At 37.0% G+C, this 26204-nt stretch overlaps 1 protein-coding gene across 1 annotated transcript in view; it reads right to left on the bottom strand.

Annotated features, from left to right (window-relative positions):
• Positions 1 to 26204, bottom strand: part of Tbc1d8-9 (TBC1 domain family member 8/9) — a 303090-nt gene that overhangs the window by 201320 nt on the left and 75566 nt on the right. The window contains exons 3-6 of the mRNA XM_090371383.1: positions 24175 to 24226; positions 18967 to 19044; positions 17026 to 17205; positions 5636 to 5769 (exon numbers count right to left, since the gene is read on the bottom strand). Of these exons, the coding sequence (XP_090227509.1) occupies positions 5636 to 5769; positions 17026 to 17205; positions 18967 to 19044; positions 24175 to 24226 (444 nt within the window). The remainder of the gene's footprint in view (positions 1 to 5635; positions 5770 to 17025; positions 17206 to 18966; positions 19045 to 24174; positions 24227 to 26204) is intronic.

The following is a 26204-nucleotide window of genomic DNA, read 5'->3' as shown; positions in this document are numbered from 1 at the left end:
TTTGATACAATAATATCTTCTATACCTATTTAATTAACAACTGTTTTGGTTTAATCAAATTCTGGATCTGAATTCAACAAAAATCCTTCAATTTCAACTTTTCTAAGTCCACCTATTGACCCTAGACAACAGAGATCACCAGGCACAATCTTCTCTGATTTCAAAGCTCTTTTTCATGATGCCAATTATTATAAACTGTCTGCAATTAGTTAGGAAACAGATAAGAGATGGCAGCACATGCTAGAAAAATTAAGATAATTTGTGTATTGACAGACCAACTATTTGAAGTGACCTTCAAAATGTAGATTTTTGTATGTACTCCATAGAGTCCACACATAGAAAAACATAGATCTACATATGCACTTAAGTAAAGAAACTGTTTGGCACAACCATGACCAACACTGGATGACCTGTTCTGACTTTTGGTTTATACCATATGCATAAAATAAAGATACACTCACAATTAGCAGTATTACATATGTACACAACTAATGTATATACTCCACAGAGCTCACACATTAAAAACACAGATCTATATACGTATTCAAACAAATAAAAAGTCATTAACAGAAACTTGTGGCACAACCAACTCTCCATGCCCAACTCTGCATGACCTGTTCCAAATTTTAGTTAATACCATAAAAATAAAATAAGAGGCATTAGTAGAGGCATATGATGCAAGAAAGCAAGCTTATGTAGCATCAGCCAAAAAAAAAAAAAAAAAACCCTTCCACTTCACCCCTCTGTTCGTTCGAAATACCTGTCCAGCTGAGCCTTAAATTTATTTAGGCTATCAACTTCCACAACAAGGGATGGAAGTCTGTTCCACCAACCAACTACCCGCTGGCTAAAGGCAAATTTCCGAACATCTATCCTACATCTGTCTTTCCTCAATTTGAATTTATGCCCTCTCAGGTGATTATTCTGAGCAAGAGGCAGTATCCCATCAGCATTGAGCATGCTCAAACCATTCAAGGCTTTATACACCTCTATCAGATCACCTCACCAGTGCCTAGTCTCCAGACACTGCAATTTGCAAAACTTAAGCCTTTCTTCGTGAGAACAACCCTTCGTTCCATTCACTAACCTTGTTGCCCTTCTCTGTACTCGTTCCAGCAGCTCTACATCCTTCTTGAAATGAGGCCTCCAGACCTGTATACAGTACTGAAGCTGTGGCCTGACCATTGCTTTATACAAGGGAATAATCACCTCCCTATCCCTGCTAGAAAAATTCCTGTATATCATTGATAAGACACCATGAACTACTCTTGCAGCCCGTCTGCACTGCTCAGAGAACTTCATATCTGCCTGCACAATTACCCAAGTCCTTTTCATTCTCTATCACTGTCAGTGTAGTACACAGAGTTGATACGTTGCTCTGGGGTTGCTGTTTCCCATATGTAGTACTTTACATTTGTCAATGTTAAACTTCATTTGCCATCTTTCAGCCCATCTGCTCAACCTTTCCAGATCCTGTTGCAGCAGCATAGCATGTAGCGTCCTTAACAACCCTGCCAACTTTTGTATCGTCTGCAAACTTGGACATTAAGCTTGAAATACCATCATCAACATCATCCACAAATACAGAAAACACCAATGGACCCAACACTGAACCCTGAGGGACTCCACTAATAACATTAGTCCACGATGAGCAGTGTCCATTAATTACCACTCTCTGTCTTCTGCCACTCAACCATCCCTTTATCCATAGCAACAATTAGCCACCAATGCCACACTGCTCCAATTTGTACAGCAGTCTTCCATGTGCAACAGTATCAAAAGCCTTTCTAAGATCCAAATATATAATATCAAAGTTATTCCTGCATCCAATTCTTTTGTGACTACATCATAGTATCCAATCAAATTGGTCAGGCAAGACCTTCCCTTAACAAAACCATGCTGTGTCTGAGCTATAACTGAATTCTTGTCAAGATGATCCTGCAGTGCTTCTTTAACCTGTGCTTCCATTAATTTTCCTGGAACAGAAGTTAAAATCACAGGTCTATAATTACTTGTGTCAGCCTTTGATCCTCCTTTGTGAAGTGGGGTTACATTTGCACATCTCCAGTCTGCGGGTACCTCCCCTGAGTCCAAGGAAGCTCTCATAATTATGGCTAATGGATTGCTTACTTCCTTTGCTGCCTCTTTAATATAACTGGATAGATCCCATCCACCCCAGGTGCCTTTCTTGTATTTATCTTCAACAATTTCTCCTCCACTTTACTCTCAATTATTACAAGATCATCTAGCTCACTGCCAGTGTTTACTTCATCTATGGCATTCCCCTTCCTGAATAACTCCTCATGTGTGAATGTAGATGCAAAATATTGATTTAGTTTGTTAGCTACCTGAGCAGGATCATGAACAGTTGAACCATCGATATCAAGTGGACCAATCTGATTCATCCCCTTCCTTCTAGAGTTTACATAAGTAAAGAACTCCTTGCTGTTTTTCTTTGCATCCCTTGCCAAAGATTTCTCGTTATCTACCTTCGCCTGCCTAACATCCTTTGTAACTTGGTTACAGATCAACTTATATCTATCATAGGCTTCTGTGTCACATGTTAATTTATATGTATCCCGTGCATTTTTCTTCTCTGCCATATGTCTCATTACTTCATCTGACATCCATTTAGGCCTGAACCTTGAACAATATTTCTTAGTTGGTATGTAAAGCCTAGTAGCTTCCAAGATAAGTTCTTTGAATGCTTCCCATTTTGAGTTTTCTGTTGGTAACATCATCAGTTGGTCCCACTGTATAGAATTTAAATACTGTCTCAGACCATCGTAGTCGCCTTTACGAAAGCAATAACCCTTCCCTTTACCCCTGATGGTAGTTGCCTCCTTGAGTAAATCTCACTTCAGCACACTGTGATCACTGCCACCTAGTGGTTCCTGTATCTGCAGATTCTTAATGCATGAAGAATCACTATTGATAATCAAATCAAGAGTATTGCTCCCTCTAGTTGCCTCCCGAACATGCTGATTTAGAAAACAATCATCCAATAAATCCACAAAAGCCTTGCTAGTGTGTGAGTGACCAACCCACAAATTCCAGTCAATATCTGGGAAATTAAAATCCCCCATTATAAGACACTCTGATTTACTGGCTGTTTGTTTGTTTGTTTGTTTGTTATTTGGTTTTTAGGAGCATTAGCAACTAAGGCCATATTGCTCCGGAATATGCGGTGGTTATTCCCTGACCTTTCAGCATCCTCCGTATTTGGTGGTAACGGGCTCGACCCCCGGTCTAATCAAGAAGCGTGTGCTACGCACTGCTGCTCCTTCCCACCTGGCTACGGAGGCGCCACTGATTTACTGGCCCACTCTATTTCCCTGTACAGTTTCTTATTATACTCATCAGAGTCATTAGGCCTATAGCACACTCCTACTCTCAATTTTGATCTCCCAATGCTTATGTCACACCAAACTGATTCGACACTGCACTGTCCAGTGGCTGTCAACTGGCTTCACTTCCTTGGATTTTATGTGTTTCTTAACTAATAGCATAACCCCTCCTCCCTTCCTATCCTGTCTATCCTTTCTGTAGACGTTGTACTCCCCAAATTCCAATTCTGCATTACTTATATCTGTGTGACACCACGTCTCTGATATCCCAACAATATCCGCCTTTGATGCTTTGAGCAATACCTCAAATTCATCAAATTTATTTACCAAACTCCTAGCATTTGTGTACACGCAAGTATACATGCAGCTGCTCTTTTTCTTAGCTACCCTAACACAACCCATGTGTTTACTTGTACCGCAATGACTCCCAGCAGTCTCTGAAATATCCTGCATCTCATTTTCCAAGCTGCTACTCATTCCAATAGAAGCAGTGCAAGAATCACTTTCACCTCTGCCAGTGGCTACTGTTAATCTATTAGTCCTTGTATCTTCCAATCTAGCAGTTTTCCGACCCACCTAACACTGCCTCGATAGCATCAGCAAACATTCTTGCACCCTTTCTATTTAAGTGTATCCCATCCCTGTAGAAGCAGTCTCTCCTGTTAACAAGTACAGACCAGGCTGAAAAAAGGCCCTGTAGCTGAGTGGTCAGTAGCAGGAGTGCAATAGCACATGCTCTTTAAGTAGACTGGGGTTCAAGCCCATGCTAAATACAGTTGATCTGCCAACCTGCACTGGACCAGAATGACAGATTATAGTCCATTTCCATCAACATGATTGGTTGAGGATGGAGTGGATTGACAATGGCTGCAGATTGATTTATTTATTTATTATATAAAATAAAGATACACAATTAGCAGCATTGTAAATCAGCAGTAAGATACTACTGAAAGCACAAACACTTTGGGATAAGATGCAGTGCTCGTTATTAGCAAAACTAATACACACCTTGTTCAGTTAAACTTTGCATATAGCTTGCACTGTAAAATTCAAGTACATTATTGAACTTTACCTACAGAGATAAAATTGATGCTTAAACATCGTCATTATTTTATTTTTTCCCTTTGTTTCCACTGAGAAAGCCAAAAGTAATTCAAATCCTGCACATCAATCCTGCAACCATCCTTCCTCAATTTGAATTTATGCCCTCTCAAGTGTGTAGTCCGAGCAAGAGGAAGAATCCATTCAAACTCAATCCATTCAAAGATTTGAGCTCCACGGTCAGATCTCCTCACAGGTACCTAATCTCCAAGTGCTGCAATTTAGAGAACTGAAGCCTTTCTTGATAAGTCCACCCTTTTGTCCCCCTTTGCTAATCTCACTGCTTTTCTCTGCACCTTTTCCAACAGATCCACAACCTTCCTAAAATGAGGTTTCTAGCCCTGCCCTATATGAGTACTCAAGATGTAGCCTCTCCATTGCCTTATTCAATGACATAAAACTGCATGAGCTGACCTGGCAGCCTGCCTACACAATTACCCTTAGCTCTTTTTCGTTCTCCACTGTCTTGAGTGTGGTACCACACAGCTGGTACATTAATCTTCATATGAGATTACTGCTATCCACATGAATTATCTTTCATTTGTCAATGTTAAACTTCAATTGCCTATCTTCTTAATTTGTATAGATCTTGTTGCAGAGCATATCATTGTTGCTGTTATTAACCACCATGTCAACCTTCATATCATCTGCAAATTTAGACATCAAACCTGATATGCCTTCATCAATAACATTAATAAACACAGAAAACAATGGATTCAGAAAACTGAACCCTGTGGAACCCCCACTAATAGCATTAGTCCATGAAGAGCAGTGCCATTTAACACTATTCTCTGTTTTTCTTCCACTCAACCATCCCTTTATCCATAGCGGTAATTTGCCCATAATGCTACACTGCTATTTGTACAACTGTCCTTTATGTGCAACAGTATCAAAAGCTTTTCTGAAATCCAAGTATACAATATCCAAATTATTTTTCTGCATCCAGTATTCCTGTTATTGGCTATATAAGTAAGGATGAAAGGCCTAATAATAAATATCACTAATCACAGAATATCACAATAATAAACGTCACTACTGAGCATCTCATAATATAAATTATTACAAGTATGGGATAGAATAAAATAATAATATAAAATTATTATAACGGATTATATATGAATACAAAGGCAGCTTATTATTTTTAACTGAATAAATTAATATATTCTCAAACAGAAAATGACACCTACTATAACATCAACCCAGCGAATAATTAATTTTGTTTCCTTTCCAAAAAGGTAGGAATAAAAGCTCAAGTGGTTCACACTAAGATAAAGCCAGCCTTGTCGAGGAACTCTACCTTTCCAATAACTACAGGAATAATCTGGCAAAGAAAGATTTTCATTATCAATTATAGGAATTTAAATAAATATCTGTTTATCAATATTTGGATATATATGCAACTGGCCAAATTCAGGCTTACATACATGGAGTATATAAGAACAGTTTACACAATAAGAGCAATGTGCACAGCTTCAACAGAAATCATTGTTCATGCAGAGGGCTATTTAGTATTTTTAGGTTAATACTATTAATAATATAGTATTAATTTAATACTATATAATTCAACTATTTAGTTTAATAATATAGTATTAAAGTGATTAAGATATTACAACTACAGTCATGAGTTTTGATATTACAATTAATATTGCAAATATAGTCAAACTAAGAATAGCTAATTAATATTTTTAGGTTGTTTAACATCATATGCACAGAGGTAAGATATCCTTTTTACAACATTATTTGTTATAAATGAGGGTAACAAAGATTAGTGTACACCTGAACTTTAGAGATAGTAGTAGTAGTAATGGAGGCATGTGATGCAAGAAAGCAGGCGTATGGGCTTATGTAGCAGCAGCCAAAAGAAAAAACATTAAAAAAAATAATAAAAAAAAATTTCACACATTCATTCCCTCTAAACGTTTCTGCAGTTCCTCCTTGAATTTATTTAAGCTATCAACTTTAACAACGACAGATGGAAGTTTGTTCCAGCAATTAACCACCCACTGGCTAAAGGCAAATTTCTGCACATCTAATCTACAACTGCCTTTCATCAATTTCAATCTATGTCCCCTCAGGTTCACAATCTTGGATGATAGTATATTATCATCCAAGAGAAGCTTTTTGTAGCATCATTTGAACTGCATGTCAAAAATAATTTTGATATCATATACTTGGATTTCAGGAAAGCTTTTGATAGTGTTGCACATGGAAGACTGCTGTACAAATTCGAGAGGTATGGCATTAAGGGTAAGTTTCTACAATGGATAAAGGGATGATTGTGTAGGAGACAACAGAGAGCGGTAATTAATGGACACTGCTCTTCGTGGACAAATGTTATTAGTGGAGTTCCCCGGCGTTCGGTGCTGGGCCTATTGTTGTTTTGTGTATCATCAATACATCATCAGTATCATCAATGATACTGATGAAGGTATATCGGGATTAATCTCCAAGTTTGCAAATGATACACAGGTTGGCAATGTTGTTAACGATAGTAACAACCGATAGTAAGACAGCAGTTTGCAAATGATACAAAGGTTGGCAGGGTTGTTAACGATAGTAAAGACAGTATGCTACTCCAACTGATCTAGATAAGTTGGGAAAATGGGCTGAGAAGTGGCAACTGAAATTTAACATTGGCAAATGCAAAATACTGCATATGGGTAGCAATAACCCAAGAGAAACGTACCAACTGTGTGGTACAACACTCAGAGAAGTGGAAAGTGAAAAAGACCTTGGGGAAATTGTGCAGTCAAATATGAAGTTTGCTGAGCAGTGCAGATGGGCTGCCAGGGCAGGTCATGGAGTCTTGTCAATGATATATAGGAATTTTGCTAGCAAGGACAGGGAAGTGATTATCCCGTTGTACAAGGCAATGGTCAGGCCACACCTTGAGTACTTCATACAGGTCTGGAGGCCTCATTTTAGGAAGGATGTACATTTACTTGAGCGTGTACAGAGAAGGGCAACAAGATTGGTGAGGGGAATGAAGGGATCCTCTTACCAAGAGAGGCTTAAGTTCTGCAAATTGCAGTGGCTGGAGACTAGGCACCTGCGCGGTGATCTGATTGAGGTGTATAAGGCCTTGAATGGGTTGAGCACGCTGAATTCTGATGGGATCCTTCCACTTGTTCAGATTACGAACCTAAGGGAGGCATAAATTCAAATTAAGAAAAGACAGATGTAGAATAGATATGCGGAAATTTGCCTTTAGCCAGCGGGTGGTTAATTGCTGGAACAAACTTCCATCTGTCGTTGTTCAAGTTGATAGCTCAAATAAATTCAAGGAGGAACTGGAGAAACTTTTAGAGGGAATGAATGTGTGGAATAATGGAAACCTAGATGATTTGTTCCAAAACTCAAAAATATTCATATAAAAATGATTAATACAATATATATATATATATATACCTTTTTATATTTTTAATATTTAAATTTAATATACATAAAGCAATCGAATTTATTAATTATTGGGTAGGAAGACTTTCACTGTCACTAACGGAATCACTGCTATCTGTTGACTCTTTTTCTTTTTGTGCGACTTTAACAAGGAACCTATCCAATGATACTTGCTTTTGCCTCCTTTTGAGGATTTCATGGAAATATGACATTGAATTGTCATTAAACAGATTCATTGCTCACACTGCCACAGCCTTACTTGAGTGGTGCTTTTCTACAAAATTTTGCACTGTTTCCCACATTTTACACACCTTCCTAATCTCATTTGAAGAAAGGGATGTCTCTGTTTTTTTCTCCTCCTCCATCCATAACCTCTTGCTGTTGCTCATGATGCAGATCCATCAGTTCATCGGTGGTAAACTCCTGGCCATGTTCCTCCACCAGCTCTTGAATGTCGTCCTTATTCACCTCCAGTCCCATGGTCTTCCACAAGGACAAAATTTCATCGACAACTGGCAGCTCCTGTTCATGAGCAAACCCCTCAATGCAATCAGACCACAGTTTTCTCCAAGCAGAATTGAGGGTTTTCTTGGTGACCCCATTCCAGGCTTTATCGATGATCTTGAGGCAGTTTACGATGTGGAAATGATTTTTCCAAAACTCTCAGAGGATAAGGTTAGTTCCTTCAGTCACCTCGAGCATCGCTGAAATAGTGCCTTGATGTAAAGCTTTTTAAAGTTTGAAATGACCTGCTGATCCATGGGCTGGAGTAATAGAGTAGTGTTGGGAGGAAGGAACTTGACCTTAATGAACTCGAATTATTCCAGTAAGTCGTCCTTAAGGCCTGGAGGATGAGCAGGAGCATTATCCATAACCAGCAAGACTTTGAGTGGCAATTTTTTTCCTAAAAGGTATTTCTTCACTGCAGGACCGAAGACCTCGTTGGCTCTTCTGCACCTTGCATTTCTTGAAGGCTCATGGATTCTCAGAATGATACACGAGCAAGGGCTTGATCCACTCAATGAACAAGATACATGTGACCCAAGCCTTGCTGTTGGACCTCCACATAACCTTTAACTGGCTCTTCTGCACCTTGCATTTCTTGAAGGCTCATGGATTCTCAGAATGATACACGAGCAAGGGCTTGACTTTGAAATCACCGCTTGCATTAGCACACAGCAAGAGGGTGAGACGGTCTTTCATGGGCTTGTGACCGAGCATTGCATTCTCTTCTCCTGTAATGTAGGTCCTCTTTGGCATCTTTTTTCAAAAAAGCCCCGTCTCATCGCAATTAAAAACTTGCTGCGGCAGGTAACACTCGGAAACCATGAGCTTCTGGAACTCGGCACGAACGCCTCAGCTGTCTTAGCGTCTGAACTCGCAGCCTCTCCGTGCTTCACAACACTATGGATGCCACTTCTTTTAAAGTTATCAAACCATCCCCTGCTCGCCTTGAAGCCTTCTTTGTTTTCTGTAGATATACCTGGCAGTTTACATACAAGGTCGGCGTACAAGGGCTCTCCCTTCTCACAGATCAAGTTCTCGGTCACAGTCATCATAATCAGCCATTTTCAATCCACTGCAGGATGAAGGCCTCTCCAGCAACTTTCCAGTTCCTTCTGTTTTGAGCACTGGCCATCCATTTACTACCCAAAAACTCATGAATTTCATCTATCCATCTCCGCCTTTGTCTTCCAGGTTTTCTTCTAGCTCCTCTTGGGTACCATTGTTATTTTCTTTGTCCATCTGTCATCATGTCTTCGAGCTATGTGTCCTGCCCAAGACCATTTTATTTCTTTAGTTTTGATAAGAATGTCCTTTACTTGAGTTTGCTGCCTAATTCATGTGTTTCTCTTCTTATCTAACAGTCTGATTCCCAGTATAATTTGTTCCATTCTTCGCTGTGTAGTTCTCAGCTTCTCTTCCATTCTTTTGGTGAGTGCCCAAGTTTCACTTCCATAAGTCATGGTGGGGAGTATACATTGGTTCATTATTTTACGTTTCAGACAAACTGGGATATTGCTCTTTAGTATGTGACTATATTTCCTGAATGCTATCCATCCAAAATTTATTCTTCTCTTGACTTCCAGCCATTTGTCATTATTACAGCTAATAACTTGTCCCAGATAAGTATATGACTCCACCTTTTCAATTACTGCTCCTTCAATCATTATTTACCTTTCCGTGGCATACTTGTTCATCATTACTTTTGTTTTAGCCATATTCATCTTTAGTCCAAAATCCTTACTAACTGTGCATAACTGATTAAGATTTTCCTCTAATTCTTTGGGATCGTGGCTTATGACCACAATGTCATCTGCAAATCGTAAATGGTTTAGGTACTCTCCGTTCACATTGACTCCTTTCTGCGACCAGTCTAATCTTCTGAAAGCTTCCTCAAGGGCAGCAGTAAACAGCTTCGGAGATATTGTGTCTCCTTGTCGAACTCCTTTCTCGATTTTAAATTTACTACCGTCTTTGTCTAGTCTAATAAAGGATGTAGCACTCTCATATATTTTCTTCAAAATCATAATATATGGAGTATCTATGCCTTGTCTTTTCAGTGCCCGAAACATTGCCTTATGCTGTATGGAGTCAAATGCCTTTTCATAATCCACAAATGCCAGGCATAATGGTGTTTTATATTCATTTGCTTTCTCCATTAGCTGTGATATTACGTGAAGGTGATCCATAGTTGAGAATCCTGTCCTAAAGCCAGCTTGCTCTTTCGGTTGATTCTCATCAAGTATTCTTTCTAATCTGTTAGTAATGACCCTTGTGTACAACTTGTAGATATGGGATAACAAGCTAATTGGTCTATAATTTCCAATTTCTGATTTATCTCCTTTCTTATGCAGCAAAACTATGATTGCATTATTCCACTGCTTAGGCATCACACCTTTTCTAATGCACTTTGTGAAGAGCCTTGCCAGTTTTTGTGTTATGTCTCTTCCTCCCAATTTTAACAACTCTACAGTAACTTCATCTTCCCCCGGGGCTTTCCGATTCTTCATTTCCTTCAATGCATGTTCTACCTCATCAGGAAGAATATCGGGTATGTCGTATGTGTTGCTACTTTGCAATCCATCTTCCCCACTGCTGGTATCATTCCCTCGCTCCTTGTATAATTCTCTATAGTAGTCTTCTGCTATTTGAATTATGCCTTCTCTGCTGTTTATAAGTACACCATCGCTATTCTTCAGTTTCAGTATCATTTGTCTTTCTGTATTGCTGCTCATGGCTGCTGATTTAAATCCTTTGTCTTCCCTTAATGCTTGTTCTACTTTTCTTGTGTTAAATCTTCTTATGTCCTCTCTGAGTCTCTTTCTAATGGCTTTGCATAACTCAGTATACTCAATTTTCTCCCTGTCAGTGTTTTTCTTGCTCTTCATTTGTCGTCTTTGATTCATCATGACAAGTGTTTCTTGACTAATTTTTTCTTCTTTGGATTTCTGTTTCCCTATAGGTTTCTTGGGCTTTATCACTTTCAGAAAGTTGTAATATTCCTCGTCGATATCTTGGTCCTGAGCAGTCTGCAGAAGCTCAAACTTGTTCTTAAGTTCCGGTACATACTGCTTTTTCTCCTCCTATGTTATCTCAAAGACCTTTGTATTATTTACTCGAGTCAGTTTTTTCCTTTCCTTTCCTACCTCTATATCAAGTGTACATCTTACCATTCTGTGATCACTTCCAACATTTACCTTATTCAGGACAGTAACATGATTCACAATATATCTTCTGTTAGTGAGGATGAAGTTGATTTCATTAGTTGTTAATCCATTTGGACTCTTCCATGTCCACTTTCTGTTCACCCTTTTCTTGAAAAAAGTGTTCATTACTGACAGTCCTTGAGATTCTGCAAATTCCACAAGTCTTTCACCTCTTTTATTTCTTTCACCAATTCCAAAATTTCCTATAGTTCCTCTTTCTGCGCTGTTTTGCCTTTTTCCAACCTTAGCATTGAAGTCCCCCATAATAATAGTGTAGTGGGTTTTCTGCTCATCTAGAAGACTCTCAATTTCGGTGTACATTTCTTCAACCTCTTCATCTTCATGGCTCAATGTTGGTGCATAAATCATTATAATCTTTAGCTTGTACCGCTTAGAAATCTTGAGTATTAGTCTTGACACCCTTGGTGATGTACTTTTGAATTCAAAAATGTTGTTTTTAAAATCTTTATGGACCAGAAACCCAACTCCACCTTCACTTCTTTCACTGTTTCCATTGGTGTACAGCAGATTTCCACTTGATAAACTTATAAGTGATTCATTTCTTCTTCTTGTTTCAGCCAAACCGATGATATTCCAATTCACATTTTCTAATTCCTTTTCCAGCTCTAATATCCTGTCTTCACCGATGAGTGATCGTACGTTATAACAGGCCAAGTTCAGTTTCCGTGTGCATGGCAGCCTGGTCGTACCCAGAGATTCTTAGCACCCTCTGCTTCCACTCTGATCCTCTCGCTGCCGTAAGAGGGAGAGTGAAAGCTGCTGGGGACTGAGGGCCATTTGTATTGTTGTGCTGTCATTTGCTGGAGGGTTTGGTCTTTTCCTCTTCACGCTGACCAGGCGTCTTGAGTCTCGGTCACAGTATCCCCTGCTCGTTGCTTCTCGTTTATCCACACCAAAAGCAACTTTTCTACATCTTCCAGAATACGTGGCCATTGCTTTGATACTCTTGTGACTCCTTTTGCTACATCTCGCCCCCTTAGTTCTTCTTTCTTCTTTAATACTGTGCAAATCATTGATGTAGACTTCTTATAAAATCTTGCGATGGCGGCCACTTGCATACCTTGTTCATGCTTCCCAATGATTTCCTTCTTAACTTCTACCATAATCATATCCTTCTTCTTACCACCTTCCATTTCAACCCTTTTCTTCATTGGGGCCATTGTCGTAGTACAGTTAATAAAGAACAGTCACTACATTTGGATACAAAATAAAAATATGCTTTACGCACATACATGTGGTCACAATGCTAGCACGAATGTTGACTATACGAATGAGGTATGCCGACTGAGACCGAGCATGCAAGACGATTACCCACAATCCCGAGTGGCTTGTGATCACGTGATGGTCAGCAGACAAAGCGTATAGGTAATATTCATATTGCAAGACCTCGCTCGTTTATCAAGTTAAAATTTATTACAAATTTTTGCTTGTCTTGCAAAATACTCACAGACCAAGTTACTCGCAATCCAAGGTACCACTGTACCTTTAAACAAATGAGATAAAGCCACAGCATAAATTTTATTAACCATTTGCAATTTACTTGTACTATTTCTTATCAGTGGAAAATGTACACAGAGTGTACGTTTTCCACTGATAAGAAATAGTACAAGATCACAATTTTGTGTTTTAATTAAAGTATGGGTTTATTCTATTTTGGCTTAGGATTAAAAAAGGTTTAAGGCAGGTGTTCTTTGAAGAAATATGCATCTATCTTAGACCAAACTAATGGGGAAAACCCAAATTTGATAATATAAATTAGCAAAGGAACAGATAAATCTCACCTTCTTTAATGTGCTTTAAATGAGAGTGACCCATAATTCAGATGTATAAGTCTGAATTATGGAGATAGTATATTCATGTCCAGATTTTAATATTACATATATAATATTCAGAACCACAGGGTATTTCAAATTTGAGAATGCAGCTCCTGACCAAATCTGTCACTCATATAGAATAAAAAAAAGGCTTTAATAGAAGAAAAGATAAAGGCCTTAATATATTTTAGAATAATATCAGAAATAATTACATGTAAAAGATTTTTAGTTAGAATTCTCATTTTTCTAAGAAAGGAAGCTTTTCACTTGATATTAGCATTAGCAGAGGCATATGATGCAAGAAAGCAAGCTTATGCAGCATCTGCCAAAAAAAACTGCTCCCATTTCACCCCTTCATTTGTTTCAAGTACCTGTCCAGCTCAGCTTTAAATTTATTTGGGCTATCAACTTCCACAACAAAGGATGGAAGTCTGTTCCACCAACCAACCACCCGCTGGCTAAAGGCAAACTTCCACACATCCATCAATTCCATGTCTTTCCTCAATTTGAATTTATGCCGTCTGAAATTATTATTCTGAGCAAGAGGAAGAATTCCATCAGCATTGAGCATGTTCAAACCATTCGAGTCTTTATACACCTCAATCAGATCACCTCGCAGGTGCCTAGTCTCCAGAATTTGCAGTCTGGAGACTAGGCATAGTCTCTGTAATTTCCAAAATTTAAGCCTTTCTTTGTAAGAGCAACCCTTTGTTCCATTCACTAATCTTGTTGTTCTCTGTACTCATTCCTAAAGCTCTACATCCTTCTTAAAATAAGGCCTCCAGACTTGTATACAGTACTCAGGTGTGGCCTGGCCATTGCCTTATATAAGGGGATAATTACCTCCTTATCCCTGCTAGAAAAATTCCTGTATATCATTGACAAGACACTATGAGCTACTCTTGCAGACCGTCTGCATTGCTCAGAAAACTTCATATCTGCCTGCACAATTACCCACAGGTCCTTTTCATTCTCTACCATTGTCAGTGCAATACCACAGAGTTGATACATTACTCTGGGGTCGCTGCTTCCCATATCTAGTACTTTACATTTGTCAATGCTAAACTTCATTTGCTCCCCTCTCAGCCATTCTGCTCAACTTTTCTAGATCCTGTTGCAGCAGTGTACTGTCATAAGTGTCCTTAAAACCCTGCCAACCTTCGTATCGTCTGCAAACTTGGACATTAAGCTTGATACCATCAACAATATCATTTATAAATACAGAAAACAACAATGGACCCAATACTGGACCCTGAGGGGCTCCACTAATAACATTAGTCCACGATGAGCAATGTCCATTGACTACCACTCTCTGCCTTCTCCCACTCAACCATCCCTTTATCCATAGCAGCAATTTGCCTCCAATGCCACACTGCTCCAATTTGTGCAGCAGTCTTCCATGTGCAACAGTATCAAAAGCCTTTCTAAGATCCAAATATATGATATCAAAGTTATTGTTTGCATCCAGTTCCTTTGTGACCACATCACAGTATCCAATCAATTTGGTCAGGCAAGACTTTCCCTTAACAAAACCATGCTGTGTCCGAGCTATAACTGAAGTCTTGTCTAGATGATCCTACGATGCTTCTTTAACCAGTGCCTCCATTAATTCCCCTGGAACAGAAGTTAAACTAACAGGTCTGTAATTATCTGTCTCCCTTTGAACCTCCTTTGCTGATTGGGGTCACATACATCTCCAGTCCATGAGTACCTCCCCTGAGTCCAGGGAAGCTCTCATCATTATGGCTAAGGGTTTGCTTACTTCCTTTGCTGCCTCCTTTAATATAACTGGATAGATCCCACCCACCCAGGGTGCCTTTTTTATGTTTATCTTCAACAATTTCTCCTCCACTTTCCTCTCAGTTATTACAAAATCATCCAGCTCACTGCCAAAGTTTAACTCACCTCTGGCATTCCCCTCCCTGAATAACTTCTCATGAGTGAATGTAGATGCAAAATACTCATTTAGTTTGTTAGCCACCTGAGCAGGATCATCAACAGTTGAAACATCAATATCCAGTTGACCAATCTGATTCATCCCTTTCCTTCTAGAGTTTACATAGGTAAAGAACTGTTTGTTGTTTTTCTTTGCATCCTTTGCCAAGGATTTCTCATAATCTGCCTTTAGCTGCCTAATCTCCTTTGTGACTTGGTTACAGACCAGCTTATATCTATCATAGGCTTCCATGTCACCCATTAATTTATATGTATCCCATGCATTTTTCTTCTCTGCCACATGTCTCATTAGTTCATCTGACATCCATTTAGGCCTAAACCTTGAACAATATTTCTTAGTTGGTATGTAAAGCCTAGTAGCTTCCAAGATAAATTCTTTGAATTTTTCCCATTTTGAATATGCTGTTGGTAACATTATCAGTTGGTCCCACCATATACAATTTAAATACTGTCTCAGACCATCATAGTTGCCTTTAGGAAAGCAAAAACCCTTCCCTTTACCCCTGATGGTAGTTACCTCTTTGAGTAAATCCCACTTGAGCACACTGTGATCACTGCCACCTAGTGGTTCCTTTATCTGCAGATTCTTAATGCAAGAAGAATCACTACTGTTATTCAGATCAAGAGTATTACTCCCTCTAGTTGCCTCCTAAACATGCCGATGTAGAAAACGATGTAGAAAGAAAAGTCATCCAATAAATCCACAAAAGCCTTGCTAGTGTGTGAGTGTCCAACCCACAAATTCCAGTCAATATATGGGAAATTAAAATCTCCCATTATAAGACTCTCTGATTTACTGGCCCACTCTATTTCCCTGTACAGTTTCTTATATACTCATCAGAGTCATTAGGCTTATAGCACACTCCTACTCTCAATTTTGATCTCCCAATGCTTATGTCACACCAAACTGACTCGACAATGCACTGTCCAGCGATGTCGACTGCCTTCACTTCCTTGGATTTTATGTGTTTCTTAACTAATAGCATAACCCCTCCTCCCTTCCTATCCTGTGTATCCTTTCTGTACACATTGTACACCCCAAATTCCAATTCTGCATTCCTTATATCTGTGTGACACCACGTCTCTGATATTTCAACAATATCTGCCTTTAATGTGCTGAGCAATACCTCAAATTCATCAAATTTATTTACCAAACTCCTAGCATTGGTGTACATGCAAGTATACATGCACCTGTTCCTATTCTTAGCTACCCTAACATAACCCATGTGTTTACTTGTATTGCAATGACTCCCAGCAGTCTCTGAAATACCCTGCATCTTGTTTTCCAGGCTGCTGCTCATTCCAATAGAAGCAGTGCAAGAATCACTTTCACCTCTGCCAGTGGCTACTGTTAATCTGTTAGCAAACAACTCTCCCACATATGGTGGGAGAGTTGTTTAAATGTACTTTACTGTAATTAATAAATGGTAAAATAGATGATATTAAAAGATTTAAATCTTCTCCCATATAAAACATTTTAATTGTACATCAGATTTGCTAATAGATTATGAGTAAGAAATTTTATATAACTTAAGTTTATATTGAATGATGAAAAGAGTGCAGTAATTTATAAAATTATAACATCAGTATGCCTAGACTTAAATTTCATGTTTGTGAAAGCTTATTCTATTAAGAAGCAACCAGCAATCAAAATATAAAATTAAAAATATTTATACATACTGTTAACAAGTTTCTCTTCTTCTGGCATATTAAACAGCTTGGCAAATTTGGCAACTGTTCCCTTAATATGCAAATTATCACCATTAATAAAGAGTGTTGTGTCAATATTAGATTGAGCAAGAAGACTTTCAATTTTACACTTCACAAAATCTGTAGTTTCATCTTCTGTATCAAAAGAACCTACAAGTATATGTACACAAACAACAAATTAAATCCAGAAACATTAATATATTCAAATTTTTTTCTAAACAATTTAAATATTATTTATATTTAGTTAATTGATAGAACTTTTTAATGTACCATTATTTTGAAATTTAACTTGATAAAATTAATAGTAAAGCTTAACTGATACTCACCTCAAATAATTCACTTAGTTGTATGATGTTTAAGGCAAAAGTTGTGGAAATTCAATTAAATTGTATAAAAATAAAATTGTTAAAATATAGAGTAGAGACTATTAAAACTGTAATTAAAAATGTAATTAAAATTTTTTGCCCAAAGGAGGAAGACGTGCACTGCTCCATCCCCTGGTTGTCCTATATAAAATTGTTAAAACAACTAATAAATAAAGCCAACTAATAAATAAAGCCAACTAATAAATAAATTGGCTTTATTTATTAGTTTTTCTCCTCCTCCACGTCTTCCTCCTTTGGACAAAAAAATTTAATTACAGTTTTATAGTCTCTATTTATATTTTAGCAATTTTATTTTTATGCAATTTAATTGAATTTCCACAACTTTCACCTTAAACATCATACAACTAAGTGGGTTATTTGAGGTGAGTACCATCAGTTAAGCTTTGTAATTAATTTTATCAAGTTGAATATTATTTATATTTAATTCTTAATTACATTATCTACATAGTCAACTAATTGATACAAGTAGTTCATGTAATTTGTAATTATGAATTTTCATATTAAATTATGAGATGACATTGAGGGAATGAAATGTTGAAATGACAATCTGATCCCAGAAAAAATATTGCTTGTAACTCAATCCATTTAATTAATTTGAAATGTACTTCAAACACAGTTCCAATCAAAACTTCTATCCATATAATATCTTAATAACTACATTTACTAAACCAGTGGTCTCCAAACTTTTTTGGTCGCACACCCGTATGTTACTTAAAAGGACTAGCGTGCACCCCGAAATAAAAAATTAAATATATAAGTTTAATATATTTTTTTAATTTATAGATCATTTACGTGGAAGGCATTAAATCTAAATTTACATATAATTTTAAAAGATCACAAATAAAAAAAATACAAAAAATTTAATCGAAGTTCAAGCACAAAACGATATGAAATCATTATTAAATTTAATGTAATACTATTTGTTTTATTTATAAATAATTTACATGGTATGCATTATATCTAGAATCATATATAAAATCACATATAATTTGAAAAGATCACAATCTAATTTGATGCAAAAATACAAAACAAAACGAAATTGAAATTAAAGTACAAAGTGGTATAAATCAAATCAATGGCATTTTTTAGTGGGAACAATGTGATTGAATATTTTTTATTATTGCTGTGTATCTTGGTTTCATATTTTTGGACATAGCTACCTGAAGATCTGGTTCCAAGTTAAGTTTATTTCTAAACATGGTTTTAATAATAGTCACTGCAGAGAAAGTCACCTCACATAGGTACATTGATCCAAATGGAAGAATTGCATCGCTCATTCTGCTTACCAAATCATCCCACGGATCATCCGCGCACCCCATGGATCATCTTGCACACCTCATGGATCATCTCGCATACCCCACTTTGGAGACCACTGTACTAAACTACTGATAAACTATATACTTATTTTTTTTTCGTCATTGAAGTCCATGATCATTTAACTACTAAATAACCCTCATAAGAAAATTATGATAGTTCTAAAATAACAAAATATGATACTGAAATAGGAGTGGTGGAAACTTCTTACCTAAAGATTGCAGTAAGTTTTTCTCTAGCCATTCCCAGTTCTTAATTATCTCACTCCTTGTAAGGGCACAAGCTACAACTATTAAAGAATAAAAAGGTGATTTATATGCCCAAAAATATCTTATAGCATAGCTATGGTGGAGTACGATTAAATAATATAAGTTATTAAATTAATGTCACTAATCAAGAGTGTACAAAGTGTGCATATTGCATTAATCTCTCTGAATTATATAAGAAAAATTACATTATGCAAAAACTTCACATGGTTGGAGAAAGTGGAAGTAATGGGCTGTAATATAGAATCCAATCATACTTCCTATACCTCTAACTACATATTATATACACCAAGAATAAGCTTCAAAAATTGCCAGATTGAGAAAAAAGTAAGAAGGAACCTATAAGAAACTAACAAAACAAGAACTTGTTTCAAAAAAAAAAAACTAACAGAAAGCAAAGGATAGAAGCAAGGAGGGCTGGGCTGCCTCCTACAGTTGACTCAGGACATATGGCTTGCAACTGTACATGGCATAACTCTTCCTGTCAGCTGATCCCTGCAATAAAAATAAATGAAACAGGTGCCAGTGGCATGGAAAACCAGTAGGGTGGGAAAAAAAAACAATGTACAATAAAGTAAAAAGGGAGAATCCTTCTGCAACACCCTTATCGTGATTCCTCCCCCTTTTTACTTTATTATACATTATATATTTACAAACCACATACACTGGTGTTCAAAGAAAGTGTATCACCTAGGAGTTTCACCCATTTCTAACCCATTTTCACAATGGTATGTTACATAGCATCGCAAATAGAAATAAAAACAAAAGATATTTATTAATAGCTAAGGCAAAGCTAAGTAATATTTGACAGATGCTCTCAAAATATTCCAAAATGAGCATTTGCAACCTTTATACAACAGTTTTGGTAAACAACAATTATGGCTGAAATGTTATCAGAAGCCATCAATTTGCTTCAGTTTATCATTTTAAATGGAAAACAAATTGAAAAGTTCACCTGTAACAAATGTAAACACATTACTGTCGAACCTCTAATGCAGAAATGAAGCTAAATTAACTACAGAAGTGCCTACTTACACTTTTCGCCTGATGACAAGAAGCAGAGGCGTCCTGAAATATGCAGTTATTTGGCAGATTGAAATGGTCTCTAATGTTTGGCAGCAATCTGCCTTCCAATATAGCCAGATATTTATTGGCATTTTATAAACTACAGATGACCTACTCCACGATACAAAATGCACCCCCATACCATTTGGCTGGTAGGGAATTTCACTGTAGACACCATACAGTCTGGATAGTATTCTTCACCACATCTACAGTAAATCGTTTGTCTTCCATCAGAGCCATGCAGGTTGAATTTTTTCTCATCCGAGAAAATAATTGATTTCCACTGCCCGGGGGTTCATTTGACATGCTCCTTACACCAAATTAATCGGACCTTTTTCATTTTTTATGTGGGGGGGGGGCTTCTTCTTAGGACGACGTAGGACTACAAGTCCATTTTTGAAGAGGCATCTTCTGACTGTTATTACACTTGCTACCACTCCTGTATGTTCTTCCCATTCTCTTTTCAGCTCAGACAAAGAAGCTTTACGGTTTTTAAGGCATAAGTTCTTCAAAACACAGTCTTGTTTTGGCGTAGATACTCGTTTGTGGTGTCTGGTTCCTTTTTTCCTATCAGCAGAACCAGCATTCTTGAGTTTGGAAAGAAATCTACTCACTGTCAACTGATTACAAGACACTCTATAAGCAATATGATGGGAAGAACATCCTTCCTCACATAAAGCAACAATAGCACTCTTTCTTCATAGCATCAACTGCATGTAACTCGCCATCCTGACACAAGCAAGGAATGACTGCAACTCTTGCAGAGGGTACTTATATAACTGAAAGTAACAGCTGATGCAATATTATGTCATCATTTATGTATGTCAATCTTATCTGATGCAATCTGTAAGAACTATTGCCATATACTTACGTTATTCAGACAACAATTAAATTTTAAGGGGTGATGCACTTTCTTTGAACACCAGTGTATATATATTGGTTCCCCCCCTCTGCCCTACTGGTTTGCCATGCCACTGGTACCAGTTTAATTTTTATTTAAATTATCATACGAAACATGAGCTAATGTAAAGAAGGCCAACACGAGAATGACAAGAAACATCGGATAACTTACGAGGAAAATTAGCTTCCCAACACCAGACTCTAGCGCTGCTCACTCAGTAAACAGACAGTAGGTGTTACTGGTATGGAGCCAAAATCGAGAAAGGTATATTGATTGACAGGTAGGCGTGGCAAACGATGAAGTGATTGGTGGTCGGCGCGACAGATGACAAGCTACTGTGTATTCATTGGTTGGCATTATGATGTGTATTTATGAGTAAAGAACGGTGCATAATAGTTTTGTGATGAATGGTAAACAGGTAATAGTAGCGATGAATCTTTTAAAGATTCATCTTTAAAGATTTAATGATTTAAAGATTTAAATCTTTAAAGATTTAATGAATCTTTTAAAGAGAAAATAAAACGGTTGATTTTTTGATGAAGACTAAATTAATAAAAGTTTCATTCCGTTCATTTTTATGTTCTTCATTATGTTTTTTTTTCTCATTATTAAAAGCAGATTTTTGGAGTTCATGAGTGTTTTTACTATATTGTTGATTTAAGTTTGGTTACGAGAAAAGGAAAAGGTTTCTTTATTTTTCATTATATTTCGTAACCTAACCTTAAACGTTAGGTTAGGAAATAACAGGAAAAGAAAGAAAGAAAGATTCTTTATTTATATATATATATATATATATATATATATATATATATATATATATATATATATAGTGAATAGCTATTGAGGTGTTGATTGACGTTATGATGCGTGTGTATCCGCATGAGTGTCTTTAAAAATAAAAGTACAGTAATAAAAAATTAATATTTTGTTAATAAACAATTTATACACTAGTCCACCCATGATTCTAAAGAAAAAAGGTTAGGTTACCCCTCCATTTTGGGAGGGGTTCAAGCTCCCATGGGATTAAGTGGAACTAACCTGACCTTTTTTCACCATTAGGGCATATTATTGAACAAGAAAATAAAAATATAATCAAAAAAAATTTATTTTATTTATGAATGTATTTCTAAATATGATTATGATTCTAAAGAAAAAGGTTAGGTTACCCCCGCCACTTCAGGAGGGTTTCAAGCCCCATGGGATTCAAGTGGAAGTAACCTGACCTTTTTGCACCATTATAGAAAGCATTCATTTAGGGCAAGTTACCATTAGTGCTTCTGAGTGCTACTAAACCGATGTTATTGTGTGTTGTGTTGTGTTCGTGCACCAATCAGCACATTGTTTGCCACGCCTACCTGTCAATCAATATATCATTTTCGACTTTGCTCCAGACCGTTAACACCTACCGTCTGTTTACCGAGTGAGTAGCGCTAGAGAGCCGTATAGGGAAACTAATTTTCCGCGTAAGGTATCCAACATTTCTCGTTGTTCTCATGTTGGCTTTCTTTACCTTCACCAAAACATGTATTGGATAATGCATTGCAGTCACTGTTGTCTGCTGTACTAATTTTTAATTTTCTTTTCCTTTTTTTTGTTTTTTTATTTTCCTGAATATTTAGTTAAAGTTTATTCTCTCTCTCTCTCTCTCTCTCTCTCTATATATATATATATATTTATACCGTAGTAATATATAACAGTTAAGAAGCAAAATAAGCAGAAAAAGGAAAATAACAAAAGTTATAATATGTCTAATGCTCCAAAACGTGCAGCGCAGCAGTAGAGGAAGCAAAATTATATAAATAACGTGTGGTTTGTAGAATAAATAAAGTGTCTGTGAAAATAGAAATGAAAAGTACACAGGGTGCCTGAACTAAGAGAAGTTTAAGGGATACGGTTTTTCAAATTCTTTCACCTGTTTAACCACTGCTTCACTTCCACTTTCTACTATCCCTTAAACTTATCTTAGTTCAGGCACCCTGTGTACTTTTCATTTCCATAGACACTTTATTAATTCTACAAACCACACATTAGATAAATATATATATATATATAAATAATGTGATGTAAAAGTTAGGCAAAAGTAATAAAAATAAATAAATATAAATATGAAGCTATCATTAGAGGCAGCAAATGCACATCCTCCACATGAAGCCTAATTATATCTGATAATTAAAATAAATATGATATTTAAAATAAAAAACATCAGCCAGTAGTACGGCAAAAATGCAGAGCAAAACGAAACGTAAAATAATATAAAATAAACAAACAGGGAAGGGAAAGTAGAGATAATAAGACAAAAGGTAGTCGATAATCCCCTGTATAATTTAGTCATTAAACCCAATTAATAAAAACGATGTAAATTTAAAATAATGCCAATTATATATAATTTAGCGGTACCCCCCTCGAAGGTACCAGTTCCAAAAGACATGAAATATCACTAAAAAGGGGTTAAAGAAACTACAAAAACTAAAATATCAAAATGATAGACTGACCATTATGCCCCATATCGACAGAGGACCACGAGGCCAATAATGGTCATGGAATCGCTGCATTTCAATCGTCATACAAATCATCACAAAGGCGGAAATATTGAAGAACCAAACCACCCTTCCATTCTCCGATAGATCAACCAATGCAGAGGATTTGCATGGCGGTGGTCCTTATGCAGCGAGAAATAATCTATAGAACAGACAGCACTCTTGATCAGAGCCATTGCGATATTTCCGCACCAGCTAAAAAAAAAAAAAAAAAATTCTCCTAGTTACCCTGAGAGAGTGAGAGTGAGAGTGAGAGAGAGAGAGAGTTAAAAGTAGAAGGGAATCACCAAGAAATAGAAGAATGATGATATCCCGCTCAGGACCCTGGGTGGACCCAATACTCACCAGATATGAGCCCCTGGAGTTAAATATATCAACATTCCAATAAGCCTTGCACTATAGTATAAGGTAGAGTGCACCACGATGGAATTTTGACAATCAGATTACTGCCTAATCTTTCTATAGTTGACAATCTGGATACTTTGCTACCAGCATATAATATTAAGTTTTTAAAATCTGGCAAAGGCTAGGTGCCCACATTACCAGCTTTACGAGGTTCTACTGTATTACATAACTGACTGTTAAAAATTTTAAATCCTTAATTTGATAATTTGAAATATACATCTCATATGATTCATAACTGTACTTACCATAACTAACTTCTGACATTGGTGTCTGATGAAGAATTCTGTATGGTGGTGGCTAAGGGGAAACGAAAAAAAATTAATGGAACTATTCAGTGTAATGTTTTTGAGTATTGTTAGGTTGTTAAAACATTTTAAATGAAAGTAAATATCCATTGATTTCAAAAGCCAAAGCATTATAGTATTATTATTAACACTAACTATAACTCATGAGAACAGTCTTCACATAAATAATATTTAATACTTTTATATTTATACATTTTTTCCTCATTCCAAAACTCAATTAATCTGGGTTAAAAGTACATACACACTTTTTAAAAAACAGAATAATGTCTACCCCATTCTGCACATATAATTTTCAATTATTATCTTGTGTCATTAGTGATTATTAAATCTGAACTCTTATTACTCTTAGTAACAACGGTTCAAATTTAAATGATATATATAAATATATTTCTTACATTCATGAGCAATAAAAATCACTTATACAAGTATAAGTGAAAATTATACAAGTATACAAATCACTTATACAAGCTGCTGACGAGGCTACTAGTGACGGTCGTGTTCCAAGCCGCTAAGTGGATTTTTCTTATTTATTGATTTGAAATTATTGTTTTTCTAAAACTTTTGATTTAAATTTAGTAGTATAACATTATTTTGTGATTTTTTGATTAATTTGGTGTATTTATTCTTTACTCGGCCTTGTAAAAGTATCGGTAAGGGTTTCCACGTGTTCGTAACTACCGCTACCGTTATTAACTTTCCCGCCATTGTGATACCGTACTAGATATACCGTAGGTTATATACCGTACTAGATAGCGTTAGTTGAACTTCGTTAGCAGTTAAACTGTACGTTTAAATAAATACATATAACGACTTAGATTACAAACGTAATATAATTAATAACATAACATAATAAATTAATAGAATCATGACTCAGACCAGAGCAGCAAAGCAAAAGGCTCAAGCTAATGGAAGTGCTGTGGCTCAGAGTAGAACTGAGGGGGACAGTTGTCCTCTGACTCACAGCCTTATAAAATGCACTGTTTGCTTGATGTTTGCAGAGCAATCGGGTACGGGACTTGATACTGCCAAGGGGGATGTCTTTGTGTGTGCGCGATGCAAGGAGTGTAACGATATCAGGCAACAACTCGGCGTTCTTTTGGGCCTATATGAGAGCTTGAAGGACAGGGTGGATGCCCTCGAAGAAACTAAATTGAGGGGCCCATCAAGCTCTCAGCTGCCCACATCAACGCCAGAGCTTGCACTTGGGCATCGCGTGACACAGAGACAACCCCCAAGGCAGAATGCGCTGGTCCCGAAGGAACTAGTAGTTGTTGGTGACTCTATTGTCAGGGAAACGGGGAACATGCTTTGTAAAAAAGATAGGTGGAACAGGACCAGGGTATGTCTGCCAGGGGCAAAGGTTGATGACGTTGTAGAGCGAATATCATCTTTTAAGGGCACAAAAGGTGATATAGTTGTACACGTTGGCACTAATAATATTAAGAGTAGGAGACCGGCAGAATTACTTAACAAGTACAGGTCACTGTTGAACAAAAGCCGAGAATTAGGGTTGAATTTGAAAGTGTCTGCAATTCTGCCCAGACACGATAGGAGGGAGTATATGATGAGAGCCTTGTCGATCAATTCGGCCCTGGAAAGATTGTGCAAGGCTCAAAGGGTAGAATTTTTTTCAGCCTGGACTGTACTTGTTAACAGGAGAGATTGCTTCTACAGGGATGGGATACACTTAAATAGAAAGGGTGCAAGAATATTTGCTGATGCTATCGAGGCAGTGTTAGGTGGGTCGGAAAACTGCTAGCTTGGGGGGAGACAAAGACCAATAGATTGACAGTAGCCACTGGCAGAAGTGAAAGAGATTCTTGCACTGCTTCTATTAGAATGAGCAGAAGCCTGAAAAACAAGATGCATGGTATTTCAGAGACTGCTGGGAGCCATTGTGGTACAAGTAAACACATGGGTTGTGTTAGGGTAGCTAAGAATAGAAACAGGTGCAGGTATACTTGCGTGTA

The sequence above is a fragment of the Mastigoproctus giganteus genome, chromosome 4, assembly GCF_048544385.1.
Source record: "Mastigoproctus giganteus isolate SK-2022 chromosome 4, ASM4854438v1, whole genome shotgun sequence".
Lineage (NCBI taxonomy): Eukaryota > Metazoa > Arthropoda > Arachnida > Uropygi > Thelyphonidae > Mastigoproctus > Mastigoproctus giganteus.
The sequence above is the reverse complement of the archived record's forward strand: the minus strand, read 5'-3'. Positions and strand labels throughout refer to the sequence as shown.